The sequence below is a fragment of the Lissotriton vulgaris genome, chromosome 7 (genome assembly GCF_964263255.1).
Source record: "Lissotriton vulgaris chromosome 7, aLisVul1.2, whole genome shotgun sequence".
Classification (NCBI taxonomy): Eukaryota; Metazoa; Chordata; class Amphibia; order Caudata; family Salamandridae; genus Lissotriton; species Lissotriton vulgaris.
Window position 1 is genome coordinate 880,733,990 of NC_141695.1, and position 17,284 is coordinate 880,751,273.

At 44.1% G+C, this 17,284-nt stretch overlaps 1 protein-coding gene across 1 annotated transcript; it reads right to left on the minus strand.

The window, feature by feature from the left end:
- Positions 1–450: 450 nt before the first annotated feature.
- On the minus strand, positions 451–15,296 carry LOC147702605 (uncharacterized). The gene is made up of 3 exons (XM_086929425.1): positions 15,119–15,296; positions 7,898–8,029; positions 451–1,202 (listed from the first exon to the last, which is right to left on the minus strand). The coding sequence occupies exons 1-3, from the start codon at positions 15,294–15,296 to the stop codon at positions 958–960; spliced, it is 555 nt and encodes a 184-aa protein (XP_086785551.1). The 3' UTR covers positions 451–957.
- Positions 15,297–17,284: the final 1,988 nt, after the last annotated feature.

Here is a 17,284-nt window from a genome sequence, read left to right on the forward strand (position 1 = left end):
TCATGTCTAAAGGCAATCAACAATGAAATGTATTAAAAAATAAAATTGTCAAAATAGTAAGCCTTATATAATGTTCAGGAAGGCAATGTAACAATCCAATGTATATGACATTAAGGCCAGCAAAACAGTCAGGGAACCTGGATCGTATATTTATGTTAAAGTTACTCCTGGACTCACAGAATGGGGCAGAGCTGGCCTCTGTAGTTTTGCTGGCACACGCCTGCGCCACTGTGAACAATGACTGGAGTGAGGCAGGGAGATCCGGGGCCAGAGATGAGGGTTTTAATTGGGGGCACCGTGGCAAGAAGTACTACATTTCTACAGGAGTTCTCCGAGGCTAATGGAGGATGCGGCAAGGTATATATATTAGGATGCCTACAGGATTGCTCGGTGACTTAATGCCTTACGGCCCAGGGGAGACAACATTCTTGCACAGCATCGAGAGGCTACACTAGTGGTCAGTGTCATAAGAGTCCTGGGACCTCACCTCAAATTTAGTTACTTTTCTGGGCTCCCTGAAGATGCGTCAAGAACCTTCCTGAGGATCCATACCAATGTGTATGAGGGCAGGAATATTATCTGCCTCGTACCTGAAAGTATAAAAAGCGAAAAAGAAGTTGCACAATTCCTGGCCTAGAAGTTACGAATAGTAAATAGTAAGTAAACAATGCAGAAATTGAGTTGAACCCCCTTGACAGATCCACCCACTTTGTTAAGTGGAGATATCAACCTACAAAATGAGTGTTACAGGTGAGTAGATTTTTGTTGTTAATAAGCCTGCACCAAAATGGCTGCATTTTGATAACAGCCCTATTGCTATGGCTTCCTTGCGATGTGCAGTACTATTGTGTAGTAGTTCTATCCGTGATTGGGATTGGAAGTGGCCTCAAAATCCCATGGAGTCTTTGGCTAGCTTGGGTGAGATTTGGGATGGTTCTGTGGGGAGAGATGGTGCTCTTAGACTACCTGAGTGGAATCGGATGTGGGTGCAGTGGGGACAGGCAGCTCTTCTGAGGTTAGAGGAGCGGTGGGTACGATGCTGGGTTTCTGCTTCTGTAGGCCGAGGAAGAGGGTGATGGTGAAGCCAAAAGCCAGGCTGCAACAACAGGTGTAGAAGGTCCAGCCCAAGTGTTTCAACAGAATTCTTGCTTCCAGAGTGATGGTTGTGAGGAAAGCCGCCATCGCTCCCGCGCAGAACAGCACTGAAAAGGAAAAATGAAGTGTGAAACCAACAGAATAGCTCAGAGAAGGGAATATATGTGTTCGACCAACTAAACAGCATTTGGCAGAAGGATGGGGGATACCTGGAATCAACTTCTCATCAAGGAGAGAGTAGGAGTCATGCAATACTAAGAGAACAGAAATGGGACAGCACAAAGAAAAAGGAAGACTAGGAGTAAGGCCAATTGAACAGCACTGAATGGGAAGGATATGTGTGAGACTAACTAATGAGACGCATTTGTAGAGCACACATTCTGCTATTGGTATATCATTGTACTGAACAGCAGAAAGCAGGAAAGAGCGTTGCAAGGCCATCTGAACAGCACTATGTGGGACCGAAAATGTGAGTCCAACTGCAAAGAAAAGCAATAGGTAGAAGGAAGATGTGTGACACCAAGCCCTCTGACCACTCCTCTATTGTTGTGTAGTTCTTAGGAGTCCCCCAGGACCTGCACATTTGGGATGACCTAAACTGAGGGCTTGGTGTCCCAACTGTTTCTGGGTACCAACACAGGATATGTCACCCGTTAGACCAACTAGCTCTACAGTGCCACTACCACCCCCCTGTATTCTACAGTGGTCTAGGTAGTCTCTGGAAACCACTGAACACGACAAACCTTGGGGGATCATGGAAAACAGTACAGTACTTTTTGCTCAGACACTGGTGCTTGCTTTCTCTCAGAAAATACACAGGGTGGTGATTAGGACGTTTAAATAAGTATTTATTGGTCCAGTGCCCACCTCGTGTAGGACATATGTGCTGTGACAATCCGGAGACAGAAGCAGACAAAAGAGATTGCTAGTACCAATATCGCAAATAGTAGATACATTTCTACCATAGTGTTAATATGAACAGAAGCAGTTCTGATAAAAACAGTAGCACTTGCATATTCCTAAAATGCATGCCCTAAATAAGTTGCCTAAATGTACCTTGCCTAACCTGGATGTGTAGGTGTATATGCATATAGTTATGTGTATCTGTAGCCAAGTAACCCCTAGGGATGAACCAGCCCCCTCACCTGATGGTTTAGTATGAAGGACCCCGTTTTTGCATCGAGGATGACAACCCGCAAGGGATGTCAGACTGCTGCTTGGCGAAGATTCAGCATGCAGGACGCCGTCTCAGCTTGGAAGGAACTATCCTCTAATTTGTTGGGGGAATAAGGGTCTTTTATACTACAGTGGTCACTCCAGGTTTTTTTCTAGAATCAATATGTTTTGAAAACAATCATGGATGTTTTGAAAACAATCATACATATTCTGAAAACAATCACCAATGCTTTTCTAAACAAGTGTGATTATGCACAGCTGGCTGTTGGCCAAGGATGAAAAAAGTGGTGACCCTTATACAGAATAATTCTGCCATACCTGGGGAGATGTTTATGTACTTCAGGTACAGGGATTATGATAGAAGACTAAGAGCCTGGTGTCGAGGAGACAGGATCAAGCTACTAGGTAAACGGTAACCCGTTTAGAATCGTTATTGTCATGTGGATGGGATAATGTATGTAAAAATGGGGTATACATGATGGAACTATCCTAAAAGACATGACACTATGCCACCAAAATCCCACTATTCCAGTGATTCCCAGTTTTTAGAACAACAAACTTTCACGACCCACCTAGCTTTAATGATCATGAGATAGTCAATTTTTGATGTAACTAAAGTATCATGTGACAGCACACTGTTGACTACAGCACATTTTCCATTGAAATAGCCACTACATTTGCAGGCATTCAGTTTTACTGATTTGCATACAATGGATAATGTGTGAAAATCGATTTCGGTGAATATGTATCATTTGAGCATTACAAGGAAGTGTCTTGATTTGCTTTGATCCTATTAAAATCTTTGCTTTCAGATTTAAAGACGTGCTTTATTTTCGCTTTCCTAGCAGCTGAATGTGTGCAGTTCATTTCAAGGTATTTCAATTTTATTGTGTTGCAGAAAATGACATCCTACAGCCTTTCTATTCTCATTCTCTGTACCTCAGCAAGACTGTTACATTATCCACTTTACTTTCTTTGACTACAAAGTGAAAGGATTCTAGTAAACACCCACACCCATGTAAACAAGCACTGGCGTTGCCAATAGGTCTCGCAGTAGGAAAGTTTGAGCTATTGGTTTTCTAAATGACATTTTTTTTTTTGTGATTTACAATGCCCATACTTTTAACTTTTCGCATTAGGAAAGTTTGAGCGATTGGTATTGTAAATGACACTTTTTTAATTTATGTGTTGGTTTTGAAAATAGCAAAATTAATAGCTTTGACAGTTACAATGTCAATAGTTTTAACTTTCGCAAATGTGACACCTATAGCATTTGTAATGCAATGTGTGTTGTATTTATGTGACTTAGATGTATTGATATTACAAATAACAATGGCTTTTAATTTTGTAAATAATTAATACTTAAATAAAAGTTATTGTAATTTATAATGGCAATAGCTTAAACGTTTGTAAGCATGAAAGGAGAAAATGAAGGTGTGAGGACTGGGGGGGCAGGTGTGAGAGGGGGTCGCTGATGAAAAGAATTGAAGGGAGAGCTGTGCAGATCACACCTGGAGCAGCAAGAGAGAGGCAAGGGGAGGGAGAAAACAGGCATGGAAGGGGGAAATGGAGGTGTGAGGACTGAGTGAGGGGCCGGGGAGAGAGGGGGGCCTGATTAAAAGAATTGAAGGGAGAAGACAAAACTGTAGGGGGGGGAGGGGGAAGAAAGTAGAAAGTGAGGCGTTGTGATGAAGGAACATGGGAAAGAGGGCGTACACAAAAATAGAGAAGGATTGTGAAGTGAAAATAGATTAAAAGTCTGTTGGAGGACGGAGGACCGAGAGGAGGAAAGTAACTGAGAACAAAATGGGGGGAGGGCACGAGGGAAGGAGGAGGGGTGTTAAGAAAAACACCGCCTGACGTGGAGAAATGGAAAAGTGGGGAAACAAAGGGAGCTGACTGAGAGGAAGGGAGCGACCCGAGAAGGAAGGAAAGGAACGGAAAGTAAGGGAGCGGGAATGAACGCGAGGAGGTAAAGAGAGGTGAAAAGAAGAATAAAGGGGGGTCTGGGGAGGGCAGGACGAAGCGCGGTGTATGAGGGTCACTCCATGATTGATGCGCTTCCACTAACCATCGAAAACAGTGGGAACAGGAGGGGGAGGGTACAGCTACCCAACGGAAGCTACACGCTGAATCAACACCGGAAGAATGAGGGGCTGAGCCTACCCTGCTTGGATTCAAATGTATCGGCTTCAGAAGACACCACCCAGAAACGAGAAGTAGGCAAAGGTGACTGAAGGGAAATTATTGAGACTGAAGGGTGGGTGGGGGTCATGAGAAATGGGGGAGAGGGGGGCTGTGGGAGTGTGTAAGTGAAGGGCTGAAAGGGAGGACCCAGGAGGGAAAGAAAGAAGTGCTAAAGCGAGGAGAGTGAAGAAAGAGGAGCGGGGGCAAGGATGGAAAGAAAAATTGGCAGCTGAGGAGACTTGGGGGTGGGGGCAGTTAGGGCGGGAGAAGAGGGCGGCTGAGGAGGAGTGCAGGAGAGGGAGTGACGGGGGAAAGCCTGTATGGAAAGGCTGAGGGGAGCAGGCGCGGTAGGCATGGGTAAAGTGGGCACCTGCCCAGGGCCTCCCACCTTTCATAGGGCCCCCTCTGTATCGACTCTATTTCTGTTTGCAAAAGTCTGTTCTCTGAGTTAACGCAACACCCCTGTCAAATTGCCAGGTCCGTGCGGGATGTGTTAATCCAGCCCATGTGTGTTCTTTGTATTCTGGCATGTGTAGTCTTGTTCAATCCATTATGAAACAAGACTACAAGTCCCAGAATTCAAATACAGAAACGTAGACTGGCGCGGCACATCATACAGGACAGAGCAGGGTAACGCGGCAGTTCTAGTGCATCCCTTTTGATAATGTACAACATTCAGTATTTCACTACAATATAGCATTAACTCATCCCCACTCAACAAGTCTATGAGTGTCAGAATTGTTTGGGCCTTGGGTGTTATTATTGGGTCTCCTTACTGGAAAAAGTTACGAATTTACCGTGATAATGTCACACAATAAAATAATAATAATTTGTGCCATTGTTAACTCCTTTTTAGGTCTGTGCTCTAGATGGTGCGCATGCGCTGTCTCGAACCGAGACATGCGGTATTTACTCTGGTAGATTTCAAAACACCTCTCGCTTTTAATTGTTGTTTTTGTGTCTTAAACTTTTTTTATGGTCAAATTGCCAAATTGTCCTTCCTTTGTTTTTGTTTCCGCCCACGGTGACTTGCCCTTCGAAATGTTTTCTTTCTCCTGTGTTCATTTATCTTGTTTTCGACGTTGACTTGCCACGAGATTTTTGGAAAGATGTGTTTTAAATATGGTGAATCAACTGTACGTTTTACATATTTTAAAGCAAATGTGATTCCTCTAACAATGCGTGCTTTGTTTAAAGTTTTCTCGTATGGTCCATGTTGTTAATCGTTTTTTTAGATTTCCACTTACAATCCACACAAATGAGGTCAGTAAAGAGAATTAGTGCCTGGACGACTGCAATCGTTTTAGAGCATGGACCGTACAGGAATACTTTAAACAAAGAACGCACCGTGTACAATGTGCCAGTGACCTTTCCCTTTCGCCCCTTCTCAATGCTGCGCAAGTGCACCTTTAATGACGGCATGGGTGATAAACCGCGTGTGACCCGTAGCACCTTTTCATGGATTCACATTAGACAAAATCAAGTCACATACTGGAAAGTTCCACTTTTCATTCTGTATAAACAGCTAAATCCAAGCATTACAACAAGACGGAGGGAAGGCAGAGAAGGGGAGGGGGAGGAGAAATGCGACACTGTGTGAAGCAGCAGGGGCCTTTGAAGTGAAGCTAAGCTTCACTTCAAAGGTGTGGGAGGAGTGCTGCTACGGCCTGGGGGAAGCTGGCTGGGGAGGGGGAGGAGAAATGCAAGTAATGCTGTGTTTGCGGGGAGAGAGAGGAGAGGTGCTGGAGCTGGGAAACAGAGTTGGAGCTGGGGAACAGAGTTTATGGCCCAAAAGCGCGTGCCTGTGGCCACGTGAACTCAAAGAAAACCGCAGCAAAAAGCCCTTGGTTTGACGAGGATTTTGAGCACTTGAATTCTCGCTCCGCTCAATGCGCTAGCGCGCATGCGCATTGATAGGTCGCGAGACCTACAAAACAGCAACTCATCAGAAGACAGTCTGACCTCTGATCATTTGTCTTTGAAGCGTAACAAATATGACACATTAAATACTGGGGAGAAGGGGGGGGGGCAGATTTACAAGAAAGTGACATCTGTAGAGATGCGTCCCTTTCCCTGCAACACCCTGAGAAACCCTTCCGCCACCATGGTTAGGCCATATTTACAATATGGTGCATCATGCCGCAAGGATTGACAGATAAATCAGAAATTCTGACGCATCTGTTCAGGTAAAAGTCACCCATTGCTGGAGTCGTGTCGCAAGCACGACACAAGTCCAGCACTGCATTTTGAGGCCTATTCCCACTACACTGCGTCACTTCTTACGCCTGCTTCAAGCAGGCGAAGGTTTTGATGCTGTAGCATCCTAGAAAAAAAGCAGTGAAATCTAATTGATTTCACTGTGTCACTTTTATGAGGCTTTCCTGCGTGGGAACGCCCACCCTACATACATAATACCTGATGCAAGTATAATGTAACGCAGGGCTTTACAACGGGACATATCTCCCTAGCTGGGTCACGTTGTAAATTGGCCGCATTTTTTACACTGCATCACAAGAATGACCCAACTGTGGCGCAAAAGTGTTGCAAGGGGCTTGTAAATCTGCCCCTGAGTTTAAATGTATCCTAATTTATTGCTTATATTTTCACAAGCCACCACAAATCGTCTCGTGATCGATCCACTGTCACAACACACAGTTTGCGAATCAGAGCACTATTCATTACATGGTTCCAGTCAACCCAGGAATGATTTAGAACACGACACCCAAACATATCATCCCAGGTTGCTAGAAATGCAATCCTGTAATAAGACGTTTTACATCCTGACTGGATGCATCGCACATGCACGGGTGTATGTATGTGTACTGTCCATGAGGCGGATGTATGTCGTTACAACGCATACTTTTACAACGCATACCTTTACAGCGCATTTTTTCACCGCAACATCCATTACAACGCATTCCATTACAAAGCATGCCATTACAACAAATTCTTTGAAACTACCTTTTCAACGCATTCCACTACAACGCATACTACATTTACAACGCATACCATTACATTGCATGTATGGTAAGTATTGGATTGTGTAGGGGTCAAAATTACTATTCTAACTCCAGGGGGGTGCAACAGTAGAGTAAGTGTTGGATAGTGTAGGGGTAAAAATTACTATTCTAACTCCAGGGGGTGCAACAGTAGGGTAAGTATTGGATAGTGTAGGGGTAAAAATTACTATTCTAACTCCAGGGGGTGCAACAGTAGGGTAAGTGTCGGAAAGTGTAGGTATGCGTTGTAATGGCATGCGTTGTAATGACTGCGTTGTAATGAAATGCGTTGTAGTGATATGCTTTGTAGTGACATTCGTTGTAATGGTTGCGTTGTAATGACATGCATTGTAATGGATGTTGCGTTGTAAAAGTTTCGTTGTAAAGGTAGTGCGTTATAAAAGTTGCGTTGTAAGTGTTGTTTCAACCATGAGGCCTACCTGCTAAGGTGCTGAGGACCACTGCGGCCACGGGTCTCTTTCCTTCCAGAAGGGCCGGCTTCATGGCAAACAAGCTGAGAAAAGTCATCGATGCTGAGGCTGTGAGGCAGATCCAGGAGAGGCTTCCCGGCCCTGCAACGAGAGAGGATAGAGGTTACGCAGGAGCAACGAGATCAGAGAGACGCTGCAGGTGCAGGCATGAGTGCCCTCTGGAATGAGAGAGTACAGAGGTCCAGAGCGCCTCCCGCACCGGCCCACGGGCCTTGACCTGAGAGGAGCGAGTCAGGAATAACCAGCTCAACCGTGTCATAAGAGCTACCCCGGAGAGAATCATGGGGTCTGAGATGTGCATATAGAGTCAGGAGATACTTCCTAAAACAAGAGTATGAAGAGGCCTCCGGGAGAGGCGGCCATCACCGAAGGGGGGCTGGGAGCACAGACTGTCTGATGAGGCCCTGTTGACAGGGTAGGGAGGCTGAGGAGTAACTATAGGAGGGCTTCATTTAATGAGATAATAGAGGTGCAGTTCAAAGGGTGGATAACAGCGCTGCGATGAGAGAGGAGAGAGGCTGGCACTGCCCCCAGCAGAGGCTGCTCCCTGCAGAAGCGCCGCGCGACAGGCTGAACGCACCCTGCAGGCGAGGGTCACCGGCATCAAATGAGAATAGGGGCGATGAGAGATGCGTCCAGGAGAGGGCCCTTGACCGTGCACAGAGGGAAAGAGAAGCGGGAGGAGAATTGTTGTAAAATGAAACGAGCAGTGCGGGCATTCTCACCGGAGCTCTTACTGTTCGACCCGTCCCAGATGAGACGGGTGCCCTGTGCACCACCCACCTCAAGCAGGGATACCTCTTTTGGCAGTCAAAACGTTGCCAGAATGGCTTATTTCAAACTGGGTAAAACGCTGCACGGGCACTTAGCGTCACAGCCAGTTCTCAGGGCCATTCAAATATTACTTTGGTAAATGCTGTGCGTCATTCAACAATAAACACCCTGTTATTAATCCCACCCCATTGACACAAAATTGCACCAGCAGAGTGACCACAGGGAGCTGCTCTCTGTATTTGCCGTTTTCCAAATATGCCAAATAGAATCAAACCCGAGGCCTACGTGGGCATAAGACCGCCTGAAAAGGGTTTCACACTCATTTGCCAATGATTTCATTTATCGCAGTTTTCTGGTTATCTACAGAAGGGAGGGGGGGCATAAACACGTTGATACCCGGCTTCCCCCATAGAGCTGCTTGCAAAGATGTTACCCCCAGATTAAAGGCAGGCATCATTGGCTTGGAGGGAAAGCAGTTGATGCAAAGGAGATCTGGAACATTATTTTTCTTGCAGGAGATTCACTGACACATTTTTTTTTCATTCGGGGTTGCTCTTATTTTAGCCATAGTAATACGAGGGTAGGAAGCATGCATATCAACAGAAAATGCAGTGATAATATACCATTACCATTTTTATTTGCAGAAATCTCAGAATTTGGCGTAGTTGATCATGATATCGCAGCGTGCCCACTTGCCACAGTTAGTCTTCAATATGAAGTAAAGTGACAGCGCAGGCAGTGTCTGATGCCAACGAAGCAGCTTATTTAGCACAAGTGGCCCAGCTCCTCACATCAAGACACTGACTCCCACTGGCACCTAGGAAGGTCTGGTGTGGAGAGATTACTAGTACAAATGCTTCCCTAGGATCCCTTTTTAGCATGGGTGATGCTAGTGCACTGTATAGAGCTTCCAGTGTCATGTAGGCTGTCCAGGATTCAGCACCATTTGTCTCTTTCACTGGTTGAGAGTATTATTTATTGTTTGTTTGCCTCTATAGCACGTGAAGGATGCACCAGTGAGAGCCAGAGCTGAATGCTGGTGCTTGAGATGGTGCAGAGGTGAAGACGAAGGCCAGTTGGGAGTTGAAAGACAGCCGTGCAGGAGCAGAAAGGTAGGAATCGAAGAGAGAAGGAATGATGGGGTTTCATGCATCAGAGGGATAGGAGTGGTACTGGGTACCCAGAGAGATTCTTCCTACCATATAAATATGTGGCTTGGACACAAGGGTCTACTCCCTGCAGTTCATAGAGAGACCATATAAGGAGACTTAAGCATTCCTGCCAAGAACTGACATTAAAGGAGTAACATAACTAGTCTATAGCGTATTTACTCTGTACTGCAAAGACATAGGATTGCAGGACGGATTTTTTACATCTAAACTATTCCAGATCGTGCTGTTCCGATGAACTGCTCTGGTCTTGAAAATTATGTATACGTTTATAATTGTTTTGGGATGAAAATATACTATAAGGGTGTTAAATATATGGTCAAGCAGAATATTCAACCTACGTATTGTAAAGTTGGGTATTTTAAAATAAAATAAAATAGAATGCTTTATACCCACTTAAGGACTGTAAGACATTTTTTATTAATTGCAATCATTACACTGTATACATTGGCTAGCAATTGTGTCTTTACTAGGTTTGCATAATTCAAAAAGAGTTTTATTTTTCGGCCTAACTATATTTTGAAATGAAAGGGTAGATCCCTTGGGAAAGTAGGCTCCTTGTGTTTTTTCTTTATGGATATCTCGTGGGTTCAAAGAGTTCATCTTGACTTAGCCTCAGGGAACTAAGAGAGGGAGACCCTATCCCATTATTGTACCTTCCACCACCATGAGCTAAAATTGGAATGCTCTTCTGGACACTTGTGCATGGCTAACATTGAAGTATGTTGTATGAGCCCAGGTTTCATGAATACGTTTTGAATGTGACACTATGAACATTTACACTTTTTATTCATTCCAAGCTACTTCTTCCGAGTGGTAAATTCAATAGGTTTTGGAAGGGGCACTGGTAATGGTTGGGCACACTCTTCAGCAGGTGTACTCGGCACCTTGGTCGGTGTACCTTTTGGAAGATTAAGGAATCAGAAATGGGTTCAGGGAGACAGCATAGAATGGGTATTTATAAAGTGCATGTTCACCCGAAAATGTATCTTGGCACTGAATAACAGATGTTTTATTGTTAGCCAACTCAATAGTACTCATTTTATTGACAACAGAAGGATGAAAGGCTCAGTGGACCCTCGGGATTTGAACCTGTGACCATGAGGTTGAACACAGGCCCCTAGAGTAGACACATCCCAGAACAGTGTTTTCATGGACCCATCATGCTGTGGGTGCAGGGACTAGCCTTATTAAGGCTGGGTGTTAAATGTGAAATGGCGCTAGTGAGCTCTGGGCACAAGGCCTGCCATCTGCACCCATACCTCAAGAGTGAAATGGGCAAAGCCATCAACCATGCCCTCAGTGAGCTCTATCTGAACTTTGAATCCTCACACTGCTCCCAAGCCAGACTGAACATGGCATTCAACCATGCTCCCTGATAGCTGGGTATGTGGCCTACAGTAAATAATCCTAGCTTGCTTGTAGCAATGTTTTTATCTGGGGACGCTTTTCTTATCAATTCACTTTGGCTACTGTCCTGTGTAAGAAGTCACTGTGCACACCTTCAACCAGCCATATGCAGTAAGACCTGGACAGAGGGTATCAGGGTATCTTCCATCAATGTCTAGTCTATGCCCATTCGTCATCCTACCAGAACCTGCAGCTCACTGTTTTAAGCCAAGTGCAGGGGAATCAGGCCACTGGGGGCCCGATTCACAGAATAAACTTACGACTCAATCCTAAACTTACTACTGTTTTGGTATTCACAGATTGCACTTACTACTTTTGGTATTCACAGAATGCACTTACTACTTTTGGTATTCACAGAATGAACTTACTCATTTCGGTATTCACAGAAGTTAGGACTCCTAACTTTAGGACTCCTAAATGCCTTCTGTGAATACCGAAAGTCTTAAAATTAGTATTTTTCTCAATTTAGTAGTAGTAAAGTTAGGACTACTAACTTTAAGACGCCTAAATGCCTTCTGTGAATACCGAAAGTCTTAAAATTAGGATTTTTCTCAATTTAGTAGTAGTAACTTTACTACTACTAAATTGAGAAAATCCTAATTTTAAGACTTTCGGTATTCACAAAAGGCAATTAGGAGTCCTAAAGTTAGTAGTCCTAACTTTACTACTACTAAATTGAGAAAAATTGTAATTTTAGGCCTTTCGGTATTCACAGAAGGCATTTAGGAGTCCTAAAGTTAGTAGTCCTAACTTTACTACTACTAAATTGAGAAAAATCGTAATTTTAGGCCTTTCGGTATTCACAGAAGGCATTTAGGAGTCCTAAAGTTAGGAGTCCCAACGTTACTACTACTAAATTGAGAAAAATCCTAATTTTAAGACTTTCGGTATTCACAGAAGGTATTTAGGAGTCCTAAAGTTAGTAGTCCTAACTTCTGTGAATACCGAAATGAGTAAGTTCATTCTGTGAATACCAAAAGTAGTAAGTGCATTCTGTGAATGCCAAAAGTAGTAAGTGCATTCTGTGAATGCCAAAAGTAGTAAGTTCATTTTGTGAATACCAAAAGTAGTAAGTGCAATCTGTGAATATCAAAACAGTAGTAAGTTTAGGATTGAGTCTTAAATTCATTCTGTGAATCGGGCCCAGTGTCTTGCCAAATATTGCTCTACCACCTGAACTCTCTTCTCGGGGCTAACCGAAGGGCACATGGAGATCAGAGGAATTGTGTCTCGATGAATAAGGTCTAACGGTTCATTGAGAAAGAGGAAAATGGAAGTTAAAAGGAGAGTTTGTTGACTGACTGGATAATGTTCAGAAAAATAAGGTCTTGGAGAAGTTGACTGCATTGAGACATGCCTTAGAATCTCCCCAGGTTAAAAAAGAAAGGAAAGTCCCTTGACTCAGAATCCAGTTTACAAGAATGAAATAAATCCATTATTCTTGATGTGTAAATTTGCTTGTGGAGCCAAAAACATGTGGTATATGCCCTTAAGACCTGAAGGAGTTAGTTGCCGGGTTTCTGAAAAGGTTGTATATCTGAGCTACTTTTGGCATAGGTGCAGATGTGCACCTTTTTTTCAGATTCAAAAACCCAGAAGATGTACCATAACGGCAAGCACTTAGCCAAAGCTGAACAAGCCGTGAAAGGCCCACTCCCCACCCCTTGTGCTGGATTAACTTCTGGGGAATATTACTAAAGCACGGGATAATTTTTGTTTATACTTTGGGGCAGATCTACAAGAAACTAACGCAGCACAGTGCCACAAGTTATTTTGCTGGTCCGCGCTGCGTTAGTTTCGAAGCACAGGGATGCGACATATTTACATCAATATGACGCATCTCTGTGCTTCACCCTGCGCTGGTGCACATACTGCTGCCATGCGCCGGCACAGACACCCTTGCACTATGGCGCAAGGATGCCTGCGTCGTAGGGAGATTGTTTTTGAGCAAGAAGGGGCACCTTCCTGCACAAAAACAATCAATTGAGGTGATTTTCTCGTCCAATGTGTGCTGTAGAATGCAGCACGCATTGAAAGAGGAAAAAAAACAAGGAGACATGAAAACATTTCTCCTCGTTGCACCGCGCTAGGCCACTCCTAGGGTGGCGTACCATTCTAATGTATTACCAGATTTACGATTTCTCGTAAATCTGGAAATGCATCAATGGACATGGGTGTTGCATGGGAACACCCACAGCAACACCCATGTCAAGCCCCTAACACGCAAAGTGTTGCGTGAACAGGGGCAATATTTGCAAGCACAGGTTAAGTCACGCAGGGTGACATTACCTGTTCTTCTAAATATCACTCAGCAGGCTGCGCCACCAGTGTGTCACCCAACGTGATGCACCGGCGGCGCAAGGGGCTTGTAAATCTGCCCCTCTGTACTTGTAATTTGAGAGGCAGATCTACAAGAAACTAATGTAGCTGTGGCGCAAGTCATTTTGCTGCACCGCGCTGGGTTAGTTCCGAAGCATAGGGATGCAACATATTTACAACAATATGTCGCATTTATGTGCTTCCCCCTGCGCTGGCACACAAACTGCTGCCATGCGCTGGCGCAGGCACCCTTGCACCATGGTGCAAGGATGCCTGCGTCGTAGGGAGATTGTTTTTGTGCAGGAAGGGGCACCTTCCTGCACAAAAACAATCAATTGAGGTGATTTCCTCTTCCAATGTGTGCTGTAGAATGCAGCACGCATTGCAAGAGGAAAAAACGAGGAGAAATGAAACCATTTCTCCTTGTTGCACCTCGCTACGCCACCCTACGGGTGGCATGGAATTCTGACGCATTTCCGGATTCACGATTTCTCGTAAATCTGGAAATGCATCAGTGGACGTGGGTGTTGCGTGGGAACACCCACAGCAACACCCATGTCACACCCCTAACAAGCAAATTGTTGCATGAACTGGGGCGATATTTACAAGCACAGGTTAAGTCACGCAGGGTGACTTTACCTATGCTTGTAAATATCACTCAGCCGGCTGCGCCACCAGTGCGTCACGAAACGTGATGCACCAGCGGCACAAGGGGCTTGTAAGTCAGACCCTGAGTCATTTGCATTTTTTAAAATCTAATTTATCAGCTGTTATGTCTTTGTGGATTGGACTTGCTATAAATTTGGTGAACTCAGGAGAATGCTTTAAATACGGATGTTCATGAAGCAAATGATAAAATGAGGAGCAGGCAATAACATGTTTGTGGAGACAGAAGATAAATTACATTTTCGAAAAAAGAATGTCATCTAGCACTGTTAATGTGTAAGATTGTATGAACTATCGGTATTTTAGAAAAAATGGTATAATGGGGAAATTAACAAAAGTATTTCACTACTTACTGTGTACGGCTGTAAAATTACTGTTAGAGTATGAATGTCCTTGCAGAGAATATACAGCTAATAAAGCCGAACTTTCGCACTCACAAGTGCAATGTATATTTTTACAAACATTAAAGGGACAACTCGGCCATCATCTTGCTATGACTCTGAGGTACAACGTATTCTCCCCTTTTCTTAACCGGGTCGCCGTTTTAACCTAAATGTTTGCCATTCAGCACCTAAAAACGATTGGCAATGAGTGCATGATAAGCCACTAATGCAAAATCCTGTAAAAGAAGTTATGAGACAAACTGCACTCTATAAAACTGTTAAATACCAAAATAATTACATTATAGTTTCTTGCTTTCTTGCATGTCATTTCCCCTCCCTGCCTCTCCAATTTCCACTTTCCAGATCCTCCTACCCACTTTCCTTTTCTACCTCATAACTTTGAAGCAACCTAAGGTTGGCATAAGCATTCCTATAGGATTCACACTCACCAAGCCAGGCAGGCGTGGAGAAGCAGGTGGTGAAGCGGTCAACCGTGGTGCAGAGCAGGAAGAGCCCCTGGGAAACCCCGTTGTCATGAACCAGCCAGGCCGGTGCCAGCAAGGACACTGTGTAGAGGACACCCTCCATGGAGACCAACACGGAGGCCAGCTGGGCACGGTGCATCATGCTGACTGACCACTGCGGGAGGAAGGGGCTTCTGACAAGTGTCCACTCACTGTGTTGGCTTCTTGGCCACTAATAGGTCCTCTCTTTCCTCTCTTTAAGCTTGTAAAAAAGCCTAGCGTGGATGAATTGTCCTGGTGATGGTGCAATATCCTGTTAGCATGATTCAGTATGTGGATTAACCAATGAGGATCCCTCCAGTCCTTACCCTGTTTCAGTAGGAATGTTCCATATGATATTGTAACTCCTGGTAGGAATGGTCCTGCTTTCTTATGCAGTGTGAATATCCATCAAGTTGTTATATTACATGGATAATATTATCATGTGGAAATTGAGTCAACATCACTTTAAACCCTGGTTAGAATGAGCCCTGGGTTAATGTAATGTGTGATAATGGTCTTCTACTTACATTATTTGGTGAGAGGGTCCTTGGTATGGTATATCTCCGAGTGCGAATGGTCATTCAGTTGTATGAACGGTGATGATGGTTCTTAAGTTTTGCTAACTGGTGAGAATTGCAATTGTGGTGCTATAACTCCCAGTGTAGATGGAGTTTAATTTTTCATGCCCCAGATCTATTCCGATTTGCTGTTTTGCTCAGATCCTTCACTCTGATGCTTTATATACAGTGCTCCCCTGTCGTCATCGAGTCTGCGCCTCACCTTGTGATCCCGTCCTCCTCATCTCATCATTATCTTGGCTTGAGAGCTTGCAGTCTTAATCCCTAAACCTACCCTCTTGAAGGCTTTCTGTGCACTAAGAATCTCAATCAGCAAAACCCGAATACACAACTCCTGTGCTTCAGCAAGGATATCCGCATAAGTCCATCAGTGTCACAATCCTGGATACTTGTTCCTGGCCCTAGGCTGCTGTTGCAATATTGAAAGCCTCGTTATCACCCACGTAAAGAAAAGTTTCCATGTAAAATGTGCTATCATCTGTCCTATTGTTCTGATACAGACTGCTCAGTACAGCTTCCAAAAACTGTCCTACTCCTTTATTCTTTCAAACCTTCGTCCTGGATGGGTGTCTTATCTGAGGAAAACTCCACTAATGTCCCAAAAGCTTATTTATATATGTATATATATACATATATGTGTGAACTATTTCTATTGCACATGTGTTGGTTCGAAAGAATGTATCATCATCTCCTCAGAATCCTGGCTGGGTAGCGATTTCATCTACACTTCTTCGGCTTCTCGTCTGAGCAGCACAGGTGACTGTAGGAGGTCGCGGGTCCAAGGGAAGCCCAAGGTGACCAGTTGCTGTGAGTGGCCAGGCTAGCATCCAGGGACCTTCAGGTATGGTTTGTGAACAAGCTTGCTGTTCCTCTTGGCGTTAGTTAGGAGACTCTGCAGTTATATCCTGCCCGCGTATCATACGCGACATATGGTTCTGGCCTGGTATGGTCTGCCAATCAATATCTCCGGGGGGGCATTGTGCACCAGAATAAAGGGATTTTCGTGTTGTGTTTGCTCAACATTTTATGCATGAGCAGAGCTATTGACATCCTTTGCTGAATAAATGGAATGATAGTTGTGCACTTTGGTCGTTTTTATGACAAATTCGGATCTCCCTGGAAGCAAGAATACTATGGTCCACTTCAGGAACTGGAAGCAAAGCAGACAGAGTTTCTCCTAAGCATTCTATGATTTGATCAAAACTTCAAAATCATATCTACAATCGCGAGGAAAGGGTCTGCAAGGGTCCAGGATTTACTAGGGGACCGAATGTGGCAGAGCCGGCAAGACAGAGATCACTTCCTAACATGCAGATCACATATTTGAATCTCAGAACTTTATCTTTTATCCTTCTGAAGTCGATACGATGTATACCATTAAGGTAGGGTAATTATAACCAAACTGTTATTTACAGCACTTTGAAGCTGAAGGACTGTCCTTCATTATATTAATTTTCATCATCATCACTTTTTTTCTGAGCCCATGAACTACAGAGGTTATAATTTTAAACCTTTCTTTTACATTTTTTTA